The sequence below is a fragment of the Mobula birostris genome, chromosome 21 (assembly GCF_030028105.1).
Source record: "Mobula birostris isolate sMobBir1 chromosome 21, sMobBir1.hap1, whole genome shotgun sequence".
Taxonomy (NCBI): Eukaryota; Metazoa; Chordata; class Chondrichthyes; order Myliobatiformes; family Myliobatidae; genus Mobula; species Mobula birostris.
In genome coordinates this window covers 55,957,917-55,980,894 of record NC_092390.1, presented here as the reverse complement: position 1 = coordinate 55,980,894, position 22,978 = coordinate 55,957,917, and the positions used below count along the sequence as shown (strand labels likewise).

The window sequence follows — 22,978 nt, the reverse complement described above, 5'->3', positions numbered from 1 at the left end:
GTTTGTCTGCCCTGTCAGGCATTGTGTTTCATTGATTCTACAGCACAATACAGGCCCTTCGGCCCACAAAGCTGTGCCGAACATGTCGTTGCCTTAGAACTGCCTAGGCTTACTCACAGCCCCCTATTTTTCTAAGCTCCATGTATCCATCCAGGAGTCCCTTAAAAGAACCTATCGTTCTCGCCTCTACCACTGCCACCAGCAGCCCATTCCATGCACTCACCACTCTGCGTAAAAAAACCTACCCCTGACATCTCCTCTGTACTTCCAAACACCTTAAAAATATGCCCTCTCATGCTAGCCATTTCAGCCCTGGGAAAAAGCCTCTGACTATCCACACGATCAATGCCTCTCATTATCTTATTCTATTCTGGTTATTGGATTTACTGGGTATGCCTGCAAGAAAACGAATCTCAATGTTGTATATGGTGATATATATTTAGTTTGAACTTTGATTTGTCATCTTTTGCACATTGATTTGTTTGTCTGTATTTGTGTGTAGTCTTTCATTGATTCTATTGTATTTTTTATATCTACTGTGAATCCCTGCAAAAAAATGAAGCTTAGGGTAGTTTATAGTGGCATATATTTACTTTGAACTTCTTTGAACTAACTTACAAATTCATTAAATATTTTAATGAATTTTCTTTATGGATTGGAAATATTGATCAGCACTTATTACACTTCAGATGAAAATTAAAAGCTCAGTTACACAATCTGCAAGGTTTTAATTGTTCTTTTATTTAGGGGAAGAATTGAAGACTATCTTAAATAACTACTTCCATGTTAATTGCCCTGGCAAAGTTTGCTACAGCACTTTCCTGAGAAGAGTAACACTCGAAGTAGCTTTGGATTTCAACAGTTAATTGTGTACTCCAGTTAGATCGCCTCCACTGTACTAGTGAATATTGATTGTTATAAATGACAGTTCTCATTGCAAACTTCAAATCAGCCTTGTATATTTATCTTTAATTGCCCCTCCACAGACATCTTAAACAGAAATCACTTGAAGTTTGGTTGCACTGTGATTGGTATTTATGAAAATGGGTCCAAGACATGCTTTTGGAAATCCACCTTATATGGAATAGTACCATTCAAATAAAATGACATCCCATCAAGCCCTTTTATCATTGCTTATCGTTAAATCCCTTGGTGAGACTTTTACCATATTTGGCCATATGGCGACATTTACAGATGGCTTCTTCAATATTACAAATAAATATTTACTTCGTAAATTTAAAGGGATGAAGAATAATTACTCGGGTCTGGGTGGGGGGGGGGGGTGAGGGGAAGAAAGGCTGCTCCCTGTCAATAGATTCTGACGGTATAGCTCCTCCCTATTTGTACCGAAAGCCAGTACAGTAAATACGATCCACTTTCCCAGCACCTATTCCAGGGTTACTGGCGGACGCACTGTAATAGTTTATGTGCGTTGGTTAATCATCTAACCCAGACATTTTCAGAAGAGCGGAGAAACAGCCAGAATATTCCAGCTCTTGGAGACTCTTATTGCTCACTGTTCTCAGATCGTATTCCAGAGCCCTTCCAGCCCAGCCGTAGCCTCCCTCGTCAGTCTATATATTACACAGAGGGAAGCAAGAGCGCAGAATGGCTCAGTTCACCGTCCCAAGCTTTGCGATGAAGGTTTCTCCCAATACGAAGACCGACGCCGACGCTCTTCCACCGGGCTGGGAGGTTAAGATTGACCCCCAGACCGGCTGGCCTTTCTTCGTCGACCACAACACCAGGACGACAACGTGGAGCGACCCGAGACTAGAGTCACAGAAGGTCAGTGCTATGTCCTGGAGCTTCACAGTCCGCATCTCGTTTCACACAGTCCAAGCGGCAGACAAAAAAAGAGTTTCCACCTTTTAATCTGCCGCAGTTGTGTTTCTTAGGTGCATTTTAAGAGTGTTTTTCTCGAGTTTTTATTGGGTGATGTGATGTTCTATTTAAGCGCGTGTTGTGTACTGCGCGGTTGTACACTCGGTGCGGAGATACTGCAGTGACTTGTTATTAACAGTAACCTACCTCTGTGCAGCCTTCGGCACAGCACCGCACAAGGGAGGGGGTTTGAGGCTGATTGTTTTTGCACATTCTCAATCATTGTACCAATAACCCAGTTTCCATCTGGGAATAACGATGGCCAGGTATAATCTTTCCCGACCCTCCACTGTGCGGGAATGAAAATTAATTAGCATTAACAAGTCTTTTAAAGTTACTCAGAAACAAGATGGCATCGTTATAGTTTCAGAGATTAAGACTGTGCTTCAGATGACGCACTGCAGTCCAATCTGATGAAGCGTCAACTGGTTAACCTTTTACTTTCACCCTTCAGTGAGGGTTATTTAAAGCTATTACTGTTACGTTGCTAAACAGGCAGCATGTGTTTTGAGGGAAGTTGACCCCGTTAATATGTATAATCACAAAATAGAATTCCAATGTCAAAATAAAAAAACCCTTAAAATGAGATTAAGCGGAGACCTTGGAGATTAGGTCGAATTCGCCAGGAATCCGGTAGACTCAATGGAGTCTGGCAGCTGACACCTTGTTTAACTGACCGAGCCAGTTGTCAGGAGAAAGTTTAGAGACATTGAGGATCTTGTGGAGCTTCACAGCTGTCAGATGTTAAAAGTAGTGCTGTTCTGGTGGTGACATCCAGCACAGCTCAGAGGCATGTAGTGAAGTTTCTACCGTGTGAAGTAAGCGACCAGAAACTGATTGTTTTTTTCCAGAGACGCGCTCATAAATCTCAAGTGTTTCAAACATACGAGGCTGGTGTCCCAGCTTTTAAACCCACGTGCTGAATGAAAGAAACGCGTCCAGAGAGATTCAGTGGGAGATAAAACCAAATTGGGGAAAATAAAGAGTCTGCAGATTAAATATAATTTTAGGACGTACTGCTGTAGTGCCTAAACAGCCTGGTGGTAGATACTGTTGCTTGTTACCTAAGAATTTTTTAATGACATTTATGTAAAATTTTCTCAATTTTCATATTACTGTTTAAAATAAAAATACATGGGAAATGACACAAATAGTTTGTAGAAAAATGGTTTCTCATTTTATTCTGCATGAACTTTCATAACATTCTAAAAATAATTAATTCTGAATAATTCTTTGAGAGGCAATTGTACTTTTTTCCATTTTTTCTTTTGAAGAGTGGTTTACACTCAAACACAAGGCAGATTACAAAATTCTGTTGGGATTTCAGAAAGCAGATTATAGGTTGACTCCTGAAATTTGACAATGTCTGGAAAGAGTAGGGGAAAGGGGATGACTAACTCCTCTCTGGAAATATTGACAGACTTGATATGTCGAATGGACTAATTTTTGCTGTATCACTCAATGATTCTATACCCTGCGACAACCAGAAGGGTGGGAAACTCTGGGCCCTAAATATTTTATTGAGTTCAGCAGCTAGGAGGCAATATTCAAACACTTAGCAAGCCAACTACTTTCAATGTGGAAGAGATTGTTTCAATGCAATAGACTATTGGCTCTGAGTGAATTGAATACTAGCAAGTTTTAGTGTTGGGTGAAATGTTCCCTCTAATTATTTTTTACAGCTGCATGGACCAAGCATTCTTCTGATTAGGAAATTTTTAAATTGCCAGAAAACTGCGCAGTATATTATATAAAAGAAAATATTAGCTGCTGGGCAATGACGGCTATGTGCGTGAGAGCAATTCAGTTACTGTGTGGCCATGCACCTGTGCAGATTCGAAGGAACAACGGTTGTGTGTGCCTGAGATTTCAACTTTGACCTGCATAGGAGTCATGCACTAAAACATTTAACTTGGGTTTTTGGAAAATTATACTTCATGAGAAAACAATTATTAAATATTGATAGACTTTCAGGTATTAAACTTATCTAAAAACCACACTGGAAATTTTATATTGGTTAAATTTCCCTTAACTTCCAAATCCACTGAGTTTGTTATTTTCTACTTAGAAGCAATCTGCTTGAATCATATTTTCTTTAAAACCCCTCCCTTAAATATTTTTGTCCAAATCTAATCACTTTCAAACATTCTAATTGACGGATTCAATTGTGGTAGTGATGGAAGTTCATACTATGACAACTAATTGGGTGAAAACACAACAAATTCTTTTTTGCTTCCAGTAATTTCATGGATTTGGAGATTCAAGTGTATGAAAATCTGTTAGACAACTATGTGAATGCCTGTGCTAGGACAGCAACTTGACTCCTTACAAAATATTGGAGGAGAAAATCTCACCATGTTCCAAAAAGTCTGAGTCACTGCTTTTTACATTAAAGAGAAACTCAAAGGAAATTTTAATGAACCCATTAAAATGCAAACCTAGTAACTTAATAGAGGCCTCTGAAATTATAATCATCATCATCATCATTATGTGCCATGACGTATTGACAAGGGCGATGGTCTTATCCATGACCATGAATGTTCTTGACAAATGTTTCTACAGAAGTAGTTTGTCATTGCCTTCTTCTGGACAGTGTCTTTACAAGATGGGTGACCCCAGCCATTATCAATACTCTTCAGGGGTTGCCCGCCTGGCGTCAGGACTTGTGATATGCACCAGTTGCTCATATGACCATCCACCACCTGCTCCCATGGTTTCGCGTGACCCTGATCGGGGATATGGGGCTAAGCAGGTGCTGCACCATGCCCAAGGGTGACTGGCTGGCTAGTGAAGGGAAGGACTGCCTTACACTTCCTTTGGTAGAGAAGTATCTCTACCCTGTTACCCATGAAATTATAATAGCTATGTCATAATCACATCCAGTCTTTGAACCCATAAACACAACCTCACTTTTCCTGTTTTGCAATATGTATTTTTTCTATTTTTATTATAACTTACAGTAATTTTTCATGTCTCACACAAAACTGCTGGCAGAAGATAACAAATTTCATTACATATGTCGGGTATAATAAACCTGATTCTGATTCTGAGCCTGAGTCTGCCAATTCTTGATAAGGTCGTCCCACATGTACGAGAAACAATAAAACTGGGGGTAACAATACCAAACAAGTTCAAAAGGGAATTCGGAAGAAATATATTGACCCAAGAAATGGAGCTTGATATTTGATGCTGCATGGAGAGGTTCAGGTACATGGTATGGGTGCCCTTAAGGATAAATTAGATCAGTATAGAGGGAGGAGGTAATGCAAGACCTTGTTAGTGTAATTGAATGAAGAAAGATGTAGGATTGGGGGTGGGGACTGGGAAGGTTCAAATGGAACACTTATGCCTTCATAGATTGGTTGAGTTTAAGTGACCTGGGTTTGTGCTGTATATTCTAATTAATTCCAGGCAATGCTTCCGAAATTGGACCTGAGTATTTTTGGATGGTGGACAATTGCAGTGAATAGCGGGGTGGGCTAAGAGGAGGGTCCTGCAATCTAATTTGCCTAGAGTTACTGTTCCATTTTTGACTTATATAACGCACAGGAATGTGTGCAATTAAAGTTGTTAACAACAATATGCAATCATATGGCTCCTTTAACATAAAAAAATGTTTTGAGTTTCATTCAGTAGATCGAAGGAGATTGTGAACTATAAATGCAGAAGTTGGAGAGAGTGGGCCATAGGTCTTTGGCACTTACTGCTCATTACACCATTGGCATTTAGAGCAGCAATGAAGGTCCTCCATCTCTGGTGGTGTTCAGGGCTTTCTTCATCATGTTAGTAGCTTTCTCTGTTTTCAGTACTCTTAGTCATGCAAGTCCCAAGTGGAGACTCAGTAATACCACCACACTTAGATGTAGGATTCTGCATTGCTGTTTCCATAACAGTTTTGTTTTACCAGTCAGGGTTGTTAGCGCTGAGCTGAACCCCCAAAACCTGGAGGACCGGTGGACCACTCTCAGTCTGGCCTCGGCCCTTTGACCTGTTTGGCATGTATGACCCTACCAAGAGCCAAAGCATAACACCCTGACTCCAGCCAACATCGCTCTCAGGGTCATTGAGGCACGCAAGCCTCCAAACCACGACAAAGTTGTGGTCCTCTTGGAGAAAAAAAAACTTTGGTACTGTGTATATTGCAGGTAAAATATATAAATGTTTCAGAAGGAAACTTTATTTTTATATAATTCTTTATTCTTTATAATTGTTGAATGTTGTTTTTTGTTGCATATAATGCCAATACACCACAGCAAATTCCTAATAAATGTATGTGGCAAATAAATTTGATCCTTGATCATTGAACCTTTAGATCTCCACCACTCTTTGTAATGTAGCGGTGAGACCTGGGAGAGGGGTATCACTAGCTTTTAATTTGAGGACCAGAGAGTGTAGAAGAGATTTTTGAACTTGTAGAGATTGTAAGAATGAGATTGGATAAAAGCAACAGGAATAAGAGTAGACCACTCCAACACATAGGGAAATTTTTGCCATTTGGTTTTGCCTGAACTGCACATCATGTCTAATTGCATGATTTGTCAATACTGTTTGACTCCCTATCCAAAGCAAATTTCATTTGACATACAGTACTGTGCAAAAGTCTTTGGCACATGTAAAAAAAAATCAGTAAAGCGAAGGCACTTTCAAAAATAATGAATTGAAAAGTTTCTAATTATCAAAAAATACTATAAAGAGCAGTAAACATAATAAAACTAAACCAAATTAATATCTGGTGTGACCCGACCACCCTTTGCCTTTGAAACTGAATCAATTCTCTTAGGTACACTGCTGTGCATTCTTAATAAGAAAATCAGCCGGTATGTTATTCCCAGCATCTTGGATAACTTGCCACAGTTCTCCTGCAGACTTTGGCTGTCTCACTTGCTTCTTTCTCTCCAGGTAATCCCAGACAGCCCTGATGATGTTGATATCAGGGCTCTGCGGAGGCCATACCATCTGAAAACGTATAAAATATCTGTGGGGCCTAAGACATTTGCACAGTAGGAGTGAAGATTTTGTGGATAATAACTGCAGATGTTTCATCCCCTGTGTGTAAATACCCAATACACAACCTGACTCTTTCCTAAATCTCCTATATCTAATTATTAGATTGTCTCTCTCATCATAGATTCTCCCATATGAAGAAATATCATCACCTTCGTTTACTTTTTTGAGTGCATAGATAAGATTCTTCTCCCCCACCCCCCAATCCACTGTTTCATTTGGCTGTATTCATGTATGGTTGAATGATAATTGAACTTGTACTTGATTTGATTTTGATTTTTTGGTATATCTGTAACACATCCAAAACAAGGTGGAGCACTACAGATTGATCTACCCAAGGAGTACTGCAGCTGCACTTCCCACCCATATTAGAACTATTTGTACACTGAGCCGCACTTTGAGAGCATTCTTAAAACTGAACTAAACATTGACATCACTTCTGAAGAATGACTGAATCTTAAAGAAAGAATTTCATTTAGGACGTCCGTGTTCTTGTCATTAACACTCAACATCGGAGCAGCAATGAGAATCTTTAGAGGTGCATGATGTGATGCTTCAGAAATGTTGACTTGCTTTGCCAGTTTCCAGTAGCATGCCTTCATAGCCTAATGCAAAATCTTAGCTGTGGGCTGTCTAACAACACTCATTTTGCTAATTTACAATGAAAGGACAAGTAAACTTCTCAGTGGACATTGTCTAAACAAAGCAGATTAAAATACCAAGAGTTATAACTATTTATCAAGACATATATAAATTTGTTTTAAAGAATAATGGACAGAGGTCATCATCTATCAAGCTTATTAACCTAGACTATACACTTTAAAATATTGTAAGTTTCAGTTCATAGGAAGTAATTAACTTTTTCAATAAAAATCATGAAGCAGTAAGTGCTAAGAGAGAGAGCCTGTGGCGTGTTGAATTGTCAGGTGTTGAACTGCAGATCACGGTCTCCCTTTGGGGGCTTTGCTGTTTGCTTGAGTGGTGGGAGTTGATACTTTTTGCTGGAATAAGTCGGGGAAGGGGAAGGGTTAATGCTTTTGCTGCTGCTTGTGTGTGGGGGGAGGCTTTGGGGTTCTGACGTTTTTTTCTGTCATTAATTCTCTGGGGATTTATCATCTGTTTCGTGGATGTCTTGGGAGCATAAGAATTTCAGGTTGTATATTGTATACATTCTCTGATATTAAATGACACCAGCGAACTATTGAACCATCTTTTACTCATAAGCTTTGGATGTAGTTCTGTCAACAAGTTATTTCTGATGAAGCTACCACTATTTTAATTTGCAACAGAAAGGGGTAGGAGGATTCAGCAGGTGAAATATCATCTACGGACAGAGAAACACAGCTAACATTTCAGCTCAAACACGAGGAAATCTGCAGATGCTGGAAATTCAAGCAACACCCACAAAAAATGCTGGTGAACGCAGCAGGCCAGGCAGCATCTATAGGAAGAGGTACAGTCGATGTTTCGGGCTGAGACCCTTCGTCAGGACTGTGAACAAAAAACGTTCACCAGCATTTTTTGTGTGTGTGTTGCTAACATTTCAGCTCATTTGCTATTGATAACAGACACAATTTTCTCTTTTCATTTAAGAGTTCCCAACTGCTGCATTTACCTATGCACTTCATAATGGTAAATTGTTTTTAAAATAGGCCAGCAAGCCTGCTGGTAAGGTTTCATCAGTAAAGGAAGCATAATTGATATTAGTAGGTTTTGCGAAGTGATTCTCATATATTTTTGTATAGATGTTATTAGAGTCTCAGTACTTAGGTTATTCGTATTTTTTCATAGTTGGTTGGGCAGTTGCTTACATCCACTTTCAAAATATTATTGCATTTCTGTAAATTCAGTCCAAAGATTAAATATTAATTATTAACCTTGTGTTGTGTACATTCTTCTTCTAGGAAAGACAAGGTGTTCACAATGGCCCTCATCCATCGGGATATCCACAACCCTCACAAGATCACTCGAAACTGTGGCATGGCAAGGAATCCGGGTCTTCTAGGCCTCAGCTTCGTCCAGGCTACATTCCCATCCCAGTGATCCACGAAGGAGTTCCTGAACATTATTTACACAAAGTACACTACTCGCCCCAGCAGCCCGACCTGCAGAGACTTAAAAGTGAAGGCAGAGCACCCTCCCTATTACGGGCACAGTCTCCATCCAGGCTCTCTGCAAGAGCTGAGTCACCTGCTGGGTCTCCATTGGAAGCTACACAAGCAGATAAACAGAGCGGACAAACAACAGCAGCTGCCTCTACTCAGCCTCAAGGGTTGGAGGTAATTTGTCTATTTTGTCTCAAGAGTTTATTTACTTAGAGAAATAGCAGAGAACAGGCCCTTCTGGCCCTTCAAGTTGCATTGCCTAGCAACCCCCGATTTAACTCTGGCCTAATCACAGGACAATTTACAATGACCAATTAACCTACTAACCGGTACATCATTGGTCTGTGAGAGGAAACTGGAGGACCCAGAGAAAACCTGTGCATTTCACAAAGAGGACATACAGATTACGTCATAATTGAACTCCGAACTCCGATGCCGTGAGCTGTAATAGTGTCGCGCTAATCGTTAGGCTACTGCGGCACCCATGGGATTTGGTTGTGTCTACATACTAGACAGGGCCAAGTAACGTTCTATCAGAAATTAAAGTTAAATTAAGTTGTCAGTTTCTCAAAACCACTGTTCACAAACTGATACAAATACTTGCTAATAATATTTTACTTTAAACTCCGAACTAAGAGTTCGCTCTGACACCATTACAAGGCAAATTATAAAGACGTCACCTGTTCCTTCCAGAAATCTAATTGTAGATTTATTTTTAGACTAACATGTTTGAGGCTCTAAAAATAACTAACTCATGATGGGATATTCTTGTCTATCTTCTATTTCTCAGCAGCACATCATGTTCCATTAAAAGTTTTACATTTGCCTTTTGAACTTTGGAAATTATATTTTGAATTATAAGCATCAGAAGTCTTTGTAGTGATATTAGTATGATTTTGACAATTTCTCTTATCAGTTCCATTCACATTATGACTGTAGTATTTAATGAACTAAAAACCCTTGGAGCAAAGCACAAAAATCCTGAGAGATCTCAGCAGCTCAAGTGGCATTGTGGAGGGAGATCGATAGTAGATGTTTTGGGCTGGCATGCTTCATCTGGACTGAAAGAGAGAGGGATGTAGTCAGTATGAAAAGGTAAAGGGAAGGTGTTAGGAGGATTAGATGGAGGGGGGATTGGCAGATACGGGGGAGTGGCAATGACGTCAGTAGCTGGGCATTGATAGGTGGAGCCGACAAAGGGATTGAAGATGGTCTTCAGCCTTTTGTCCTCTCCACCTATCAACTCCCCCCTCCCCTATCCACATCAAGCTGTTCACCTGAATCCCCTATCAGATACCAGTTTTTAAGACCATAAGACAATAGAGCAGAATTAGGCCATTTGGCCCATCGAGTCTGCTCCACCATTTCATCATGGCTGATCCATTTTCCCCCCTCAGCCCCAATCTCCTGCTTTCTCCCTGTAACCTTTCACGCCCTGACTTACAAGAATCTATCAACCTCCACCGTAACTACACTCATTGACCTGGCCTCTACCACCGCCTGTGGCAATGAATTTCACACATTCACCACCCTTCAGCTGAAGAAATTCCTCCTCATCTCCGTTCTAAATGGTCATCCTTCTATTCTGAGACTCCCCCACCATAGGAAACATCTTCTCCACATCCACTCTATCAAAGGCTTTCAACAATCGATAGATTTCAATGAGATTTCCCTTCCCCCCCCATTCTTCAAAGTTCCCGTGAGTACAGGCCCAGAGCCATCAAACACTCCTCATATGATAAGCCTTTATTTCCCAGAATCATTTTTTGTTGTTTTGCTCCTGCCCTCCCCTTTTATACACGTTACCCCCTCCCTACCTTTCAGTCAGGTGTTTCCAACCTTTTTTCATGCCATGGACCTATATCATTAAGCAAGTGACCCATGGACTCCAGGTTGGGAACCCCTGGAAGTTCTTGACCCAAAACACCAACTTCCCATTTCCCTCCACAGATTTGGATCTAGTGTTTTGTATGTTGCTCCACATTCCTGCATCTGTAATCTCTTATACTCTGGTACCTTTAATAATATTGTCTACTTTCATTTATTTCAGAGTTCACTGTTCCAAACTAGCCCCCAGACATTTTCATCACCACAGCAAAATCGATCAAAATTAGGAAATTCCCCGCGGTCTTCAGGTTATATTTCTATACCTGTGATCCATGAAGGCGTTGGAGCAAAGCCAACTCAGCAAGTGCATCCCCCTTCTCATCAGGCGCAGTACCCAGGCCAACATAGCCAGCTCCCAGTGCAACAGGCTCAGTACCCAGCGCAACAAGCACCCCACCCTCCGCACCAAGCAGAGCACCCAACCCAACAAGTGCCTCACCCCGTGCAGCAGGCGCAATACCCCGCCCAGCACGTGTATCATCCTGGCCAAGCTGTACAGTACCCTTCCCAGCCAGCACAGTTCACAGTCCAGCAGCCACACCCAGCTGCCTACAAGATTTCCCCTGATGACTGGGGGACAACCAGAGCTGGGGCACAGTCACCGTTAAGAATGACCCGAAAGGAACCATCAAGTCGTGAGAGTTCTCCAGCCCGGATGTCAACACAGGGTCGATCACAATCACCTATGGAGAGACCACAGGTACATCAGCATGTTTCAGACGAATATCAAAGTGTTTAAGAGCATAATTTACCTTTTAAATGGGAGATAATCCAATCGGAAAATGATGAACATGCTACGTACAAGCATAGTCTCCAGAGTAAACTGGAAAGCATTTCTGAATCAATTTGATTAGGAAAGTGTAACTGCAGACTCACTAGAACATTCCATGAAGCCATTTGGGAATGAACACTTTGAGCACGGATACACGGTACTGGCTGCACCTTGTTCTGTTGTGATATATAGAGAGGCAGGTAAAACCGCACGTTTACACCATGAAGAGGACAATAGTAAGGTACAAATATAAATTTGTGTCACATCAAGGCGAACTTTGTACAGTTTCTTAAAGTGGACGGGCTCCAAGAGTGAGTCTTGCCATTCTTAAGATTGCCTGCACTGCTTGTGCCAGCGACGGTATTCGGTTCTAAATTAGAAACGAGAGAGACAGTCAAGAGTGTTTTGGGTAGGATGTAATGGATTTGTAAAATTTAGCAGGCTAGTTAACTGAAGCAAATTTAAATGATTCCAGAGATGGACAGAGTATGCATAATCAACAGCCACTTCTTGCCTGGATGATAATTTGGAAATACTCCAAAAAAAGCATTAAGAATCACTGAGATATTTTACCCAATGCTCTTAAACAGAGTGCGTTCTTATAAATAGCAAGTATAGAAATTCAAAACTTAAGGCACACAAGACAGTAATAATGTATAGCAGGGGACCCAACCTCTGTTATGCCATGGACCTCTACAATTAACTGAGGGGTCTATGGATCCCAGGCTGGGAACCCCTGATATATACATTCATTTAATCAGTGCCCCAAAAAGAGAGTCCAGCCCTATTTGAAGTAAAAACAATTGAATGAAGAATAAGTATGTAAAATAGTTTACATTGTTGAGCTAATTACCTGTACATATTACATTGCCCTCCTCTCCTTCCCATTTCCCCCATCACAGGTTGCCCAGCAACGGGTACAGCATCAAGAGCCACCCAGAATGCAACAAGAGAGCAAGGCAGGTTCCTCTGGATCAGAGCATCCTCCAGCGTATATCCCAATTCAAGTCATCAGGCAGCAACCACATAAACCTCAGCCTAAACCGGAGAAAGCTGAGAGGAGTACTCCATCCCCTGCACCAGGCAGCACCCAGCTTGCAGACAGTCTGCCTGATAAACAGCCCATTGCCACTGAAGCAACTCAGAAGCACCCAGGCCTAATGAAGGTAGAGAAAATCCTTCAGAAAGTTCAGAGGCTTGAGGAAGACGTGAGTTTATTTGAAGGAACAGGAACAGATAAACACTACTTGTTGATTGAAGAACTGCTGACCAAAGAGCTGCTGGCCCTTGATTCCGTAGACCCTGAGGGTCGGGATGATGTACGACAGGCCAGAAGGGATGGCGTGAAAAAGGTTCAAAACCTTCTAGAAAGGCTGGAAGAGAAAGCCAGTATGGGCCCAGAAAACAAAAGCTTTCCTGAGCCTCAGCCAGGGAATACGGAAGGATCAACTCAGATGTATTCTGCAGAACAAGACAAGAGGCACACAACAACTCCTGCCAAAGAATCAGAAATGGAAACTGATCCAAGCAAAATCAGCCCAATGAAACCTAGTGATGCCTGCAACTTTAAAGATATTTCGGATAAAAATGAACATTAGTCCTTCAAGATCAAAAGTGTTGTGATGTTTTAACAATGCATGCCACCAGGAAACCTTTCCATAATATTCTGCCCCAGTATTATTTCTCTGTCATCAATATGGGGAGAGAAAATTACGAAAATGGAACTTTATCAGTTAATCCTTGCAAGGCATCAGTTACTTGCAATCAAAATAAAATATCATCGGTGGGTTGTTAATCACATGTTAAGCACGCATCGGATTTGCAATGTTTCCTGTGTACTCTCTCCTTTAAGATTAACCTAGCCAAAGTTACATAAGTACGCCACATGATGTTGACTTAGAAATCCTTATGAATTGCCAGAAAACAACCTGAGTTATACACGTTACATTTTGCCTGTGTCAGTTTAGTCACTGTTGGGCACTTTATGAAAGATTATTTAAGAGATTGAAGAGAGTTTGAATAGAGCCATATAGATTGAAGTTTCTATATTGTATAAAGGAAGCAATAAATATAGATTGCATTTGCATTGTGCCATATTTCTGTTTTATAAACAACCAAAAATCAATAACAGCTTATATATTTTTGCTTGCAGAGAATAATTTGCTTTCCAAATATTGTGGATTTCAATGTGCAAAAAATATAGTACTAGATTTTTACCTTACTTACTTACAGCCTATTACGTCGCTAGCGTTTAGGGCAGCAATGAAGGTCCATCTCTAATGGTGTTCAGGGCTTCCCTCATCATGTCAGTAGCTTCCTCTTGGTTTTCACTACTGTCAGTCATGGAGACTCAGTAATACCATCACACTCAGATGTAGAAGGATTCTTCATTGCTGTTTCTGGAACAATTTTGTTTTACCAGTCAGGATTGTTAGCCCTGAGCTGAACCCCCTAACCTGCAGGACCAGTGGACCACTCTTAGACTGGCCTCTACCCTCTAACCTGTTTGGCATAGGCGATCCTACCAAGAGCCAAAGCATAAATCCCTGATTCCAGCCAACATAGCTCGAGTATCCAATCTAGCCAACTGTAATTTCAAATTGGAATCACAAAGACACCCACATAAAAAGCATGGGGGCCCTTTTCAAATATACATAAGAGGCACTGATTATGTATTTGGAATCGGATCTGCAATTTAATTTGGGCATGGCCAAGCTAGCTGTTTGCTGGAGTGGAAGCCAAAGCCATTTTCTTGTGAGCCAAACCCGATCAACAAAGTGAAAATGTTTCAAGAAAATTCAGAAGTGCAAAGGAGATGAAAATCTGAAGGAAGGGATGGCTTCAAAAGAAAAGTTTGGATCTTTTCTGCTGCCCACCAAACCTTCCCTCCCCTACCCATGCTCCTGGACTTTGGGTAGCTGCCTCCGACTAGCATGATCTTAACAGTTGGGAGGCTCCTTCCCGCCAAATTCCAGGTCGCTTTTGTCATACTGTTGGCAAGTAGCATGAGTTCCAGCCGTTAAAATCAGCCAACGAAGCAGCCAGCGGGAAGCTTCGCTGCATTCTCGCTCAGAATGAGAGCTCTCGCTAGTCCTAAGAACCATTTCAATCTGGCCGCACTTAGTAAAATGCACCTCCTTTTCACATACTTTGGAGGTGTACAATCATGTAAAGTTTAATGTGTTTTATGATGAAGTTAAACATTTTGGCAAAAGCTGCTTATATATATACATTTTCAAACACATGATACAATTTTTAAAAGTCGTATCAGAATGCGCGATCATGCTGTTAGCAGGTGACACAACTTTAATGCGTTTGACACATGGCTCCTCTCCCACTGCAGACAGAAAGGTCTTGCCAAAAAGCTCAAAACGGAGACAAGAACTATTTTTTTTCTTAAAGAAAGCAGCCCTTTTGGAAAACATAGCACTCTAATCTTCCTGCTCACTCTTCATACCCAAAGGCTGGACCTGTGCCAAGCACTTGACCATTTGTACCACACTCCAATCTTCCATATCTACAAGAGTGAAAATACCACATTGGGAAAGAAAATCTACTTCGGGTCACAATTGACTCTTTTCAGTCTGGTTTGATGCAACAGGTACTGGTTTTCTTCCTGCACCAGCAAAAGCTGTACCTCAAGCCAAATAGACTTACAGACAATTCCATTTAAACGTACTTGTGTTTACATGAAATGAGTCATTTAACTTTGGAATAATATATTACAATCTGAAGTGCTTTGAGATACTTGGAAGATGTGTTAATGAATATGGCATGAACGCATGTTTGTCTTGGATAAGTGCCACGAGGAAAGAGAGCACAAGACACTTTCACCTCATTCATTATGCTGCTTCATCTAACTTCGGATTGGTTTCTTTTGACCATGATAAACATTAAGCAATATCTAACAAATTGAAGAATAGGAAGATTGACCTTCCTCAGAACAAACAATAAAGACAACATCAAATAACGATTGCAGGTATTTGAAATCCTGAAAGAACGCAGAACTAACATCAAAGCAGGAGTTCCCAGCCTGGGGTCTACGGACTCCTCGGTTAAAGCTAGGGGTTCATGGCATCAAAAAGGTTGTGAACCCCTGATCTAAAGCAACGATGGGTAAAAACCTCAGATATTCCCACTCGATGAACATGATCTGCCTTTAAGAAAAATAAAGGTGGTGCTTAATGTATGACAAAAATATTGCTACCTGCAAGCTAAATCGTGGATGGTACCTTGATAATTCATTGGATGTAATCCTTGCATATGAGCACTACATTTCACGTTATGAGTGTGTGCTAAAACATTTCTCATTCAAACTTAAATACTGTTGAAGAGCAATTCTGATTATAATTTAAGTGAGAAAGACAGAGAATATTTCCACAAACAACTAGTGGACAAATGGGTATATTCTATTGCGTTGGCAAGGACACTGGAAGAATTTCCCTGATAGGATCAGGAAAATAGCACATCATGTCCACTTGAATTGCTGGAGATAAGACTGTGGTTTGTACAATGACAATTCCAAGCACTTGCCATGGCGATTTTTACGATTTGTCAGTTGATTTAACATTCTGGTGTTTGTCTGAATTTCCAGCGTCTTTGATGCTATTTTAAAAAAATTACATATTGCTACATCCAGGCCAATTTCTTTTAACAATATCTAAATAATTAAATTGTTGCAGCATTATCTGTCTGTAGATCGCACAGCTCCTCCTGCCATAATGTTAAAAATAACCTTGCACTAGAAAATCTTATTTATACTCTGCTTGTCAATTAGTTTTATTCGCACATGACTATGCACTTTGCTGACTGAACGCAGAGATCAGCAAGTATTTTCATTTCTGTGCAGAAGCTGTCTCTTTCAAAAATAAAGAATAATTCATACCACATTTATAAACGAGTGACCTGTTCCTTTGGAATGAGTTTCAAGTTACCCAAGCATCAGTCCAGCTGATTTCAGTTTTCTATGCATAGACAAAATACAAAAATATCACCATTGTCACAGAAGTCTCATGCAGTGAAGACCTGTTCATTTGGTTATTTTCATTAAGTTATGAAATAAATGGAGAATGGGCCTGTCTGAGAAGATGATCAGAGCCATGACAACAGAAAGTCGTGAGTACAGCTGTACCCTGTTTTGAATGAAGTGAATAGGCTTACCTGAGGGATTCACCTCACTATTTCCCACTAACAATGTTTACAGCAACTATACATTAGGTGTGAAATAAGTGCTATGTTATTTGGAACAGTGAAATAACCTTATTCTCTAGTATAAAGGAATAAGTTTCTTTGAGAGATGTATGGGTGTGTACCATGTTTATCCAGGTTGATAGAAATGCACTTTCTCTGTACTAAACACCAAAGAATAGTATAGCCTCCTGTTGTGGATTCTGTATGTAATTCTGCTCTCTTACATAAAGTAACTGGTATGATGTACAAATGTAATAAAGCCATGGTGAGTGGAATGCGTGGTGTGAGTTATTTTTGGACACACAGGTCTAATGGAAAGTACTGGAACATTCATGGACTCTCTGTAGCAAATGTCTCTCCTCCTCCAAATCAGGCTCACACAAACTGGAAATAGTTGTTTAATTGCTATGTAAATTAATGTAATTAATGATAAAATTAAATTTGATACAGTATGTTTTAAATTTGAAACATTTACATGGCTTGTGTTTTTGCAGTGTAAGTAGACTAACTAGCAAAAATCAAAGTTCAAAGTAAATTTCTTACCAAAGTATATATATGTCACCATATAGAACCCTGAGATTTATTTGTGGGCACACCCAGTAAATGCTTAATAGAATAATAACTACAATAGAATTAATGAAAGGCCACGCTGACTGAGTGTTCAACCAGTGCACAAAAGACAACAAATTGTGCAAATTCAAAAAGAAAGAAATATTAATAATAAATAAATAAGCAATAAATATAAAGAAATTGAGATAAAGAGTCCTTGAAAATGAGTCCATTGGTTGTGGGAACATTTCAGTGCTTGGGTGAGTGAATTTGAGTAAAGTTATCCCCTTTGGTTCAAGAGCCAAATGGTTGAGGGGTAATAACTGTTCCTGAACCTGGTGGTGCGAGTCCTGAGGCTCCTGTACCTTCTTCCTGATGGCAGCAGTGAGAAAAGAGCATGACCTGGGTGGTGGGCGTCCCTGATGCCTTATGCCTTAAATACATAAAAAGTCATGACATAAAATGCGAGAGATTATAATAAACATTTCTTGGCTTTTAGGACGAAGAGAAATTTTTCTGATTTTCAATAAATAAAATGAGATATAGAAAATAAAATAACTGAGAAAGTTTTAGTTCATAAAATTATCACTGTCCCATAATTAATCTGGGGATTCCAATCCTTTTTGAATATAATCATTTTAAGTGGATCTTGTATACTGCTAGCTAGAAATTAGTCAGTGACCGGAAAAATGCTTCTCTGTCTGAAGGGATTGACTCAGTGTCTCCTTTCATCCTTGGCAAAGAGCAGCAATGATAAAGGGCAGTTAGCATGTCATGAACAGCTCTTCGAATGTTGAAGGGCCTAGACAGCGTGGATGTGGGGAGGATGTTTCCTTCGGTGGCAGAGTCTAAGACTAGAGGGGACAGCCTCGAAATAGAGCGATGTCCATTTTGAACAGAGATGAGGAGGAATTTCTTTACCCAGAGGGTGAGGAATCTGTGGAATTTGTTGCTATAGGCGGCTGTGGAGGCCAGGTCATTGGGTGCATTTAAGGTGGAGGTTCTTGATTAGTCAGGGCATGAAAGGTTACAAGGAGAAGGCAGGAGAATGAGGTTAAAAAGGAAATGGATCAGCAATGATGAAATGGGCTGAATAGCCTAATTCTGCTCCTGTGTCTTATGGTCTTATAGAGCTGGGGAATGAAACAAGGTCAAAGAAAGTATGAGGGTCTCATTCACCTTAAGCAGGGAGTCTTAATAGCTTGTTGTTCATTTTTAATATCAACCAGTTATGCAGCTGAGTGGCTGCACTGTGGGTATTCTTACCTCAGTAACAGTGTCGGGCGCAACACACAGAATGCTGGGAGAACTCAGCAGTCAGGCAGCTTCTATGGAGGGAAATGACAGTTTAATTTTCTGGTTAAGATCCTTAATCTGACTGTAAGAAAGAGGAGAGTTAGCCAGTTTAAGGAGGTGGAGGGGAGGATTTGAGCAATATTGGGTGGCACAGGAGCTTAGTGGTCAGCACAATGCTTTACTATCCCACCGCCCAGGGTTCAATTCCCGCTGCTGCCTGTAAGGAGTTTGTACGTTCTCCCCGTGACCACGTGGGTTTCCTCCGGGTGCTCCAGTTTCCTCCCACAGTCCAAAGGCGTACTGGTTGGTAGGTTAAATGGTCACTGTAAGTTGTCCCGTGATGAGGCTAGAATTAAATAGGGGGTTACTGGGCGGCGTGGTTCAAAGGACTGGAAGGGCCTGTTCCAATCTGTATTTCAACAAATAAAATAAAACATTTGGCAGATGAGGTGGATCCAGGTGAGGAGGGTGGTAGGCAGATGATGGAGGGGAGAGTGGGAATGATATCAGAAGTTGGGAAGTGAGAGGTGGAAATGCCAAAGGGCTGGAGATGATGGAGACTGATAGAAGAGGAAGGAGCATCAACAAGGAGAGGGAGAACCATTGGGACAAGTGTGTGAGTGATGGGCAGATGGAGATAGTGGGAGGGGTGGAAAGAGATAGGGTGATGGGACCGGTGGATCAGGTGGAGAGAGAGAAAAAAGGGGCAGAGCAGAAATGATTGCCAGAAGTTTGAGAATTCACTGTTTCTGCCAACAAGTTGGAGACTGCCCAGCCAAAATATGAGGTGATGTTTCTCAGACAAATGGCTGTCAGAGGTTACAACTGGGCTGAGAAGTGGCAGATGCAGTTCAACCCAGATAAGTGTGAGGTGGTTCATTTTGGTAGGTCAAATATGATGGCAGAATATAGTATTAACGGTAAGACTCTTGGCAGTGTGGAGGATCAGAGGGATCTTGGGGTCCGAGTCCATAGGACACTCAAAGCTGCTACACAGGTTGACTCTGTGGTTAACAAGGCAAACAGTGCATTGGCCTTCATCAACCATGGGATCCAGTTTAAGAGACCAGAGGTAATGTTGCAGCAAAGTAGGACTCTGGTCACACCCCATTTGGAGTACTGTGCTCAATTCTGGTCGTCTCACTACAGGAAGGACGTGGAAACCATAGAAAGGGTGCAGAGGAGATTTACAAGGATGTTGCCTGGATTGGGGGGCATGCCTTATGAGAATAGGTTGAATGAACTTGGCCTTTTCTCCTTGGAGCAAGGGAGGATGAGAGGTGACCTGATAGAGGTGTATAAGATAATGAGAGGCATTGATCGTGTGGATAGTCAGGGTTTTTTCCCAGGGCTTAAATGACTAGCACAAGAGGGCGCAGTTTTAAGGTGCTTGGAAGAAGGTACAGAGGAGACGTCAGGGCTAAAGTTTTTATGCAGAGAGTGGTGAGTGTGTGGAATGGGATGCTGGCAATTGTGGTGGAGGTGGAAACAATAGGGTCTTTTAAAAGACTCCTGGATAGGTGCATGGAGCTTAGAAAAATAGAGGGTTATGGATAAGCCTAGGTAGTTCCAAGGTAAGGACATGTTTTCGGCACAGCTTTGTGGGCTGAAGGGCCTGTATTGTGCTGTAGGTTTTTTATGTTCCACTTATTTCTGAATTGAGTGAGAAATTGAGGTGAGGACAGGCTGCTCCAATCTGAAATAATGAATGAGGAGGACTTGAGTCAAAGCCATCAAAACATTGTCTGCAGAATTGGTTAATAACAATTGTGTCAGTCTCCCCAAGGATAGAAAATCAACAAAAAAAGGCTGCAGGTACTGGAAATCTGAAATAAAAACAGGAGATGCTAGGAACTCTTAGCAGGCCAGGCAGCATCTATGGGAATGGAAACAGATAATGCTTTTGGTTCAGGACCCCTCATCACTACTGGAAAAGAGAGAATAAAGCAAGTTGGTTTATGGCATCAGAGAAGTTAGGGAAGAGGGATAGGTGACACCCAGGCAACATTATTGATGGAGTAAAACTATCATTTAGGAATTCAGGAGCAGTTACAGTCAGATTAAGTTCCTTTGTCCATGTAAATGTTGGTAACGGTAAAGCTCAGCAGGCTAGACTAAACAAAATGAAAGAAGAGAACGGAAAAATTTCACTGACATTCAAATGAGCCAAAATGATGACGATGGACTGGAGCGACCAGTTCTGATCCAAAGAGAATGAATGAATGTTTTATCTGAGGTCAGAGATTCCTGCTGCTTGCAACATAGCCAGATAGAAAATGAGGAGGTTTTTCTTAAGCTTGCTTTGGGTCTTCTTGAGACCACGTAAGAGACAAAGAAAGGTCAGAGTGGGAGTGGAATGAGGAATTAAAGTGACAGCTAACAGAAGCTAAGGGTCGCTCTTTAGAACTGAGTGCAGGCCATAGAGTCACAGAGATATGCAGTATAGAAACAATGCCTTTGTCAGCTCATCCTTACCAAGCAAGTTGCTTAACTAACCTAGTTTTATTTCCCGTGTTTGGCCCATATCTTTATTAATCTTTCCTATCCATATACTTACCCAAATTACGTTTAAAATTTGAACCTAAAATTTGAAACAGTACAGCATTCTACAGGCTCGTCAGCCCACAATGTTGTGCCAACCTTTTAACCTGCGCTAAGATCAATCTATTCCTTCCCTCCTAAAAGGCTATCAACCATGTGCCTCTCTAAGAGTTTTTTAAATGTCCCTAATGCAGGGGTTCCCAACATTTTTTATGCCATGGAGCCTTACCATTAACTGTGGGGTCCATGGATCCCAAGTTGGAACCCTGCCCAGTATACTGTATCTAATTCTACCACCACATCTGGCAGCCTGTTTCACGCCCCCTCCACTCTCTGTGTAAAAAGCTTACCAGTGACATCCCTACTTTACTTCCCTCCAATTACCTTAAATAATGCCCCCTCATATTAGTCATTTCCACCCTGGGAAAAAGTCTCTGGCTATCAACTCAATCTAAACCTCTTACCGTATATTGCCATTATACCCACCTCTACTATCTCCTCTGGCAGCTCATACCATCTACTCTCCACTCTTGATATGAAAAAGATTATGAGGTTGTGGGTCTTCCACAAAGTGATCACCCAGTGAACTTCTGAGTGCTTCCAGTGTTTCCTTCGGAGAATTCCAGCTCCATAGTCTGTCCACAGAGAGGGAGTAGAGAGGTGAAAGTCAGAGGTGAAGGAGGTGCAAGATGGGCAGGGGATCCAACTCCATTTGTTTCTTACGAGATTGGTAATATTACAAGTGATCCTGGACCATCCCTTGAACTCTTACCCAAAATAATCTTGGCTCAGTGGTGGCTCCCTTGCCTCTGATTTATAAGGTTGTGGATTCAAATTCCACTTCAGAGTCTCATGCACAAAATTAGAGAAACACATCAGCGCAGCACTGAGGGAATGGCTTTGACATTCAGATGAGACAAAGCAATAAACGGACGTCCCTTCTGTTCACTGGGAAAGACACAAAGGATCCCATGGAATTACTTCAGAGCAGGGTTCTCCCTGATGTCTTCATCAGTATAAACACAATACTGAGGAGGAACTCAGCGTGTCCAAGCAGCATCATCAAAGCTCAAAGTTCAACGAGAGCGTCCTCTGAGTTTCATTTTCTTGCAGGATTTACAGGAAAATAAAGAAATAGAATAGAATCAATGAAAAACACGACATAGCAAAGACTGATAATCATCCAATGTTGAAAAGACAACAAATTGTGCAACTAATAAATTTTTTAAAGTAAATAAATAATACTGAGAGCATGAGTTGTACAGTCCATGAAAGCCAGTTAATCATAGATGTTGCCTGGCTCACTGAGTTCCTCCAGTGTTTTGTGTGTCGTTTAACATTGCTAGCATGTGCAAAATTTCTTGTGTTTAATATCTGGTCATCAACAGATTGTTACTAATGAACCTTGCTGAGTGACACTTGCCTGCTGTTCTCCAACTTTACAACAACTAGAATTCAAATGACTCATTCACCGTAAAAAGCTTTGAGATGCCATTTGTCTGTGAAGAGTGCTATATAAATGCAGAACAATGCTCATTGACACTGGCCTGTGGTGCAATTATTTTTTTCAGCCTCTTTATTTCAAGAACAATGCAAAGTCTTAGGCACATCTATATAGCTAGGATGCCTAACACTTTTCAAAGATTCAAAGGTTCATTTATATCAAAGTATGTATGTAGTATACAACTCTGAGATTCGGCTTCTCCAGATAGTCATGAAATAAAGAAAACCATGGAAGTTCAAAGAAAAT

General features: G+C 40.9%; 1 protein-coding gene across 1 annotated transcript; it reads left to right on the top strand.

Annotated features, from left to right (window-relative positions):
- Window positions 1-1,363: 1,363 nt before the first annotated feature.
- bag3 (BCL2 associated athanogene 3) lies at window positions 1,364-17,217 on the top strand. The gene is made up of 4 exons (XM_072239524.1): window positions 1,364-1,788; window positions 8,793-9,167; window positions 11,044-11,580; window positions 12,555-17,217. Exons 1-4 carry the CDS (start codon window positions 1,609-1,611, stop codon window positions 13,248-13,250), a joined length of 1,788 nt encoding a protein of 595 aa, XP_072095625.1. The 5' UTR covers window positions 1,364-1,608; the 3' UTR covers window positions 13,251-17,217.
- Window positions 17,218-22,978: the final 5,761 nt, after the last annotated feature.

Bases quoted from the DNA above. Each gene is read 5' to 3' on its own strand.
- bag3 (XM_072239524.1), top strand. From the start codon at position 1,609: ATGGCTCAGTTCACCGTCCCAAGCTTTGCGATGAAGGTTTCTCCCAAT. The intron at 9,168-11,043 runs GTAATTTGTCTA...CATTTATTTCAG, and splicing joins CTCAGCCTCAAGGGTTGGAG to AGTTCACTGTTCCAAACTAG. The intron at 11,581-12,554 runs GTACATCAGCAT...CCCCCATCACAG, and splicing joins CACCTATGGAGAGACCACAG to GTTGCCCAGCAACGGGTACA.